Consider the following 6,203-nt stretch of genomic DNA (forward strand, 5'->3'; position numbering starts at 1 on the left):
TATATATATATATATATATATATATATATATAACGCGACTATTTCGATCTGTAACTATGGGTAAACATAACTCATAAAAATGCCTTTTTTGTATAATTTGAAGAGGCTGTCCCAGACATCAACATGATCATACCTACACCTTCAGATATAGAATCTCATTTCCCTTTTCTTCTGGATATCACGATCGTTGTTCCTGTCGTCACTTCTGTTGTCATCGTCATCATCATTATCGTCGTAGGTTGCGTCTTATGTCGGCGTCGTAATTCTCATTACAGTCCTAGTAGTGGTATGTTTATAATAAATATAGTTGTCATAATGATGATGTTGAATACCTTAAAAATTAATTTTTGTAAACACTTTCAAATGAAATAAACTTTTTCAAGTCGAATATGAAAAATCTCATACTTTGTGAGAAATGATTGTTTAGATAAATACAATTTTTTATATAGAAACATCACTGTTAAATAAATAAATAAAGACCACAATGGATTATTAACAGAAAATAACTTTATATACCCTTTTTTATCACCAGATGGCTCCGGGAGCTCACAATCCAAAATTAGGCGTGGAGGTGAAATAATGGTTCTGAAAGAAATAGATGGTTCAAATGAGCATGGTTGTATGGCGGGAGGAATATCAAGCGATGAAGGAACTCAGAGATCGTCATCTTCAAATAGCCATTCTCGTCCTATTTCATCAGCTCTTCTTGGTGGTGGTGGTAAGCAACAAAATTGAACCATATTCACTGCTTACCTGCTCAATAATGCATTATTGAAGATTAATCCCATTTTATGAAAAAAAAAGTTTTGATTCTGCTGCTGACCTTGGAACTATTTCTTCTATGAGCGATCGTGATTAATCAAATTACCACGATTACAGTATTCACTACTGCCGGACATTACAATACCAATCACAACAAGTTTTTCTGAAGAAGGACGTCCAAATTAATCTTTGACCACACAACTTGACAGATTTTCCACAGTACGTGCGCATTTAGGCAAATCAAAGGCACAAAAGTCAATTGGAACTAAATCAATATAATATGTATGTGGTCAAATGAATTCAAACTACAAAGAAACTACTCGCAGTTTCTTTGTAGTTTGAAGTTTATGAATTTTTGACACGTAAACGTTCGCTAACTCCAGTTTCTTGTTTATTATCATTTAAACGGTACTGATGTTTAATAGTAATGTCCTATTTTTGATTGGAGCTACTCTTTCACAGCTATAACATTTACTTTGTGGATGAGGACGTTGCTCTGTATTGAGCTGGGGTGTGGATTCGGATACGGTTGCTGTACTAAACGTTTTGTTGGGCGAGCTTTTCAGCTTTATTGGAAAACATTAAAGGCGATCTACTTTGGAAGATTGTGTTCTTTGATTCTACATAATTTAACAATTTCGCTGTAGGATTATTAATTCAAGCAACTGTTGTGACAGGTATCTCCAGCCGTAGGTTAACGTGACGTCATTGCACTGCCGGATGATCGGGAATTCGCTGTATACAATATACATATAGGTGTGTTGAGGTGTCGTCTATGGCGCTATGGTTCGGATATACAGCGACAAGCTACTGCATAAACACATGTAATTCATTAATTTAAAGTTTAATTAACCTTCTGTGTAAACAGCAAAACACAGGTGTGAGGACGTATATTCGAAAATGATCTGCAGGTTTAGTAGATTTTCCAGTAATTTTGTGATAATAGTACTGGAGCAAAATGAGAATGCTTGTTAATTAACTCCAGTGGTCAAGACCACTGATTCAATGTTCATGAATATTTTACAGATAATCCAGCCTATTCTATAGAAACCTCACCAAAGTCACATGCTGTAATTCATCAGTTTATCATTTTATTTCCTTACATTTAATCATAGCGTTCTATTTATTACCACGTCCATCATGTAACTTGTACAACTAAAAGAAAAATTATATACCGTTTTAATATTAATAGCATGTATGTGAAATTCTAACATACTATAGCTATATGACTGTTTTTAAAACTGTATTAAGATTGAGGCGATTTTTACGTTGCTGTATATTTTGAGTTGTCACAGACTTCTTTAGGTAGTATAACTTCCGTACTGTATGCTAAGAGAATATAATCAAGAGTGTAGATAGGCCCAGGTAGTCTTAAGCCTACTTTGCATTTGTTAGTGTTTTATTCGTATGTTGCATTTCACGGAAACATTTTCTTAGTATTTGTTGGGTTTGATTCTCTATTAATAATCAATTGTCGTTTATTATGCTAGCAATAATGTTGCTGTTAAAAGTTTTTAATTTTTTATGAGGGGCTTTGTAATTAACAGGTCTGTCACGCGAACAGGAACTTCATCCTTATGCTTTGCCCTATGACACAATAGCTGTACCAGAATTCCACGTCAGTCAACCAAGCACATCTGCATCCCACACTCTCAATCGACGATGTGGCGACGCGAGAGGAGACAACATCTACGTAAGCAGGCAGGTAAATTTACTCGTTTAGCATAACACTAAATATTGATTCCAAATTAACATTAATTTCAATCTAACCAAATATTAAACATTTATTTTTCGAATATATCTATACTAAAAGAAATATATAGTCGCGAGTGTATATTCCAAGTTTTTTCATGTTTAATACTATTATTTATCGTAATTTTGATTTTATAAACACCCGGTTTTTATGTAATATATATATATATTGTTACTTGTTTAGAGACAGGAGAATCAAAAAGTTTTTGTAAAATAACAACTAAGCTCATACACATGTTAAAGTTTGAAAGTTGAAAATGTGAAAGTAAAAGAAACTAGGAAATTTATTTCGCGACGTTTAAATATTGCAGTTTTTCGTTCCACTTTTTTATTGTATTCAAGCATACAAACGCGAAAAGTATAAAACTTTTTTAAAAGAACTTTTACAAACGTTTCAAGATATGTCCGTACAATCGACGTCTCTGGAAACACCAGAAGTTCCTGGAAGGCCATCACATCTGCTTGTCTCTAATCCATGGCCAGGCATATCTAGTGGTTAGCATGCCTGAATCTTGGATCCGAATATTCGCGACTTTTTGTCATAAAAATTTGCTCGGCACTTGGGGCCGTGGATGTTCCACAAGAATGACGATGAGAGTTTGTGGATTTGTACTGTTGACCAGCTGTCTTGCATATAGTCTATCAGTTCAAATTTAGGAACGGTTATGCGGAGGTAGATCAACCTTATGTAGCCTTGCACGAACCTACTAAAGCAAACAAGTGACTATAGCGTATTTATGTTTCTAGTATTTACTGCCAATTTTTATATTTTATTCTAAATGCATTTATTTTATTTGCACACACACCTCTTATCATTATTATTTTCACTCTTTCTTGCAATAGCGGTTTATTTTTAAGCTAGTATTAGTCTGTCAAAAAAATCTTCTAGAAAACTTGTTTAACATAATAACAGTTCTTTTTTTATATTATAAGTCTTTCAGGTGTTAAACGATATATCTTTTTTACCAGTGCCGTCCTGATCGACCCTATGAGGCACTGAAGCCCGATGTCCTGCCGCCTTCAACATCGAGACCTTTTGTCTGCGGAAGGATACGTAAAGAATCAGACTGGTCATCATATACATAATTTTTTCAAAGTGTGATTCTTGATCTATGAAAATATATATTTCCTTTTACTTATTTCACTTGCTCCCTTGTTATGTGGATCCAAGAATTCATTATATGTTGTTTTATTATTTTTTAATTAATATTGTGTGTACTTCAATAGATTATATTTGCTAGTCTTACAAGGTTTCGCTGACACCTCACGTTATATTTAAGATATAAATCAATATGCCACAGTTTCAAAATTTTCTTATAAATTAACTCTATGAAAAATAGTGCTAACAAAAAAGATTTAGTAAAAGAAATAAAAAAAAGTTTAAACAATGCATTTCTAACAGAAGATGGTCAGCCGTGGCATGGTGGTTAGCGTGCCGAGCTGTGAATCTGAAGGTCTAAGGTAAGAGTAGCGATATCTTGCTGAACACATTCATCACATTCAACTTTTTTGGGGCTCTATATTTATGACAGACAGTTTCGCTATTTCGTTAAGAGTAGCCATGTAGTAGGCCAGTGCTATTGACTGGTAGTTTTCCTTCTAGTAAGCACTTCTAAATTATGGATAGTTATATTTATTAAATATTTGCGTGTCTTGACTGGATGTTTTGCCAAATGCCGTATATTTGACAAATTTTTGATAAATAAATAAATGCTCGTTGTAAATAATATTATCATGATGAATGCGCGAAAATGCTGTTAGCTGTTTTGAAAACGCCATTTCACCTATTTAATGAAAACAAAATGCTCGTATTTTTTATACTTCTTGAGACGTCAAGCGTTTACTTGATTGCCGAAATTATACTTAAAATGTAAGAATTTATTCCATACCTCAAAGTCTTGATCATCTTTTGATACGTTTAGTTAATGTAATTTATATTGAATTCTCAATAACTGTAATAAAACTCCTTTTCTTGAACAAAATATTAAACTTCTTATGATAGCATTTTTACAAATTGTTCAGTATTTGAACAACATTAATTTAACACTAAGGAAATATTAACAGTATTTATAGCCGTAATTACATAGCCGCGCCTGTAACAAAATAAATGAATGTTTATGTCTGTAACACCTGATTTAATCTCGTGTATTTACAATATTCGTCTACAACTCGATAAATTTCCCATATGCTACATTTGATAGCGAAGATTCTTATTATTCATTCCAAATTACAAATATTAAGATTTGTATGATACAATGAATTATGTTCTTGAATGAAGAGAAGAAATGTTCAAAATGTAAAGATAAAGCTGTTTAAATTTATCGTGAATATTAATGTCAATATAATGCCTTCATTCGAAATGCACAGTGAGCAGTAGTGGTTACTGTGTTGGGCTGTGGATTGTCCCATTTATGACGCGCCCACATCTCAGAAATTTGCTGATCGTGTTCAGTAGCATCACGTCTCGAACCCTAGACCTTTTAATCCATACCCCGCTTTTAAAGCTAACTACTAGGTCACACTCGGCCTGAAAGCTATTATTAGTACCAAGTATGAGCATATATACTACGATTAGTGTCGTTCGTTACATCCATTTTTTTTCTGACAACCCAAATCAAACTGGTGATGTTTATTAGGTTATGATTCAACTAAGATCGTGCGTTAATGTTTTTTTTTTCACTACTCTAACGAATCAATACAATCGAATGTGTTTAGTGTTACTAGTGACGAATGATTTTAAGTTGTAAAATCAAGTTTTTGTACGTTCTTGTATTTTTCATGTAGTTTTTGATTGGACGTTTTCTTCCTCTTGAAAATTTTAATAGCCTAAGAGAGTAATGTCTTATAAACACAATGTTATAGATCTTGCAAGTTTACTTAAATGTTTACTAGGATATTCAAGGTACGTGTAAGTGTGCTTTTAAGTGTCACATAAACCATTGGCTTCTGTATAATACTGTACATTCGGTTTTAGTGAAAATTTTAGAGCAAAACCTAAAGTTATTGTAACAAAATTGAAATATTATTTCGTGATGCACGCTCAAATTTCTCAAAAGGTTATTTTTCACATATAATCAACATTTCCGAAATTACGAATTTAGAATAAAACTGAAAATATCTAGTTTTATGGAGTGTTACGTATTAAGATTTCAAATGGCCTTAAATTTAATTAAATGATACTTTAAATTAGTAGTTAAATTTTACTTTGGATTTAGCAGTTAAGTAAAAGCCGATATATAGTCAGTTTATGATATTTGCCAACATGATTGATACACACAGTTTTCTTTTTTAACACAAATATGTTTTAATATACAAACAATACAATTTACAATAACTGTTATTACAAATAGTTGTTACACACAATAATTTATATAAAAAATTTTACAAACTTAAAAGCAATATAAAGTCCTCTTTGTAGTCTGGAACTTCCTTGATATCTTATCGAGGGTTCACGACGAGCGAGTTAATTACGAGTTGACGTAGGTAGAATTCGTTTAACGGGAAGCTAGCTAGCTTTGTCCTTTGTTATTTACCAGCCACACACGCCGAATTTTCCACCGTTGAAGTTAGGTAATGTTTTCGTAAAAGTAATAATGTCCGAGGAGAATTCACTGAAGTTAAATGATTTGTAATGTTCGAACTTTGTAAATGCTCCTGGTCAAATATCTGAAGTTTTCCGATTGATAAGC

At 32.7% G+C, this 6,203-nt stretch overlaps 1 protein-coding gene across 2 annotated transcripts in view; it reads left to right on the forward strand.

Annotated features, from left to right (window-relative positions):
- LOC106458723 (Down syndrome cell adhesion molecule-like protein 1 homolog) overlaps positions 1-5,705 on the forward strand; it is a 108,265-nt gene extending 102,560 nt beyond the window's left edge. For both annotated transcript variants that reach the window (XM_022384995.1, XM_022384996.1), the window contains exons 21-24: positions 104-286; positions 533-718; positions 2,310-2,467; positions 3,484-5,705. In XM_022384995.1, coding sequence (XP_022240703.1) covers positions 104-286; positions 533-718; positions 2,310-2,467; positions 3,484-3,600 — 644 coding nt within the window. In that variant the 3' untranslated portion in view covers positions 3,601-5,705. The remainder of the gene's footprint in view (positions 1-103; positions 287-532; positions 719-2,309; positions 2,468-3,483) is intronic.
- Positions 5,706-6,203: the final 498 nt, after the last annotated feature.

Source organism: Limulus polyphemus, unplaced genomic scaffold (genome assembly GCF_000517525.1).
Source record: "Limulus polyphemus unplaced genomic scaffold, Limulus_polyphemus-2.1.2 Scaffold505, whole genome shotgun sequence".
Classification (NCBI taxonomy): Eukaryota; Metazoa; Arthropoda; class Merostomata; order Xiphosura; family Limulidae; genus Limulus; species Limulus polyphemus.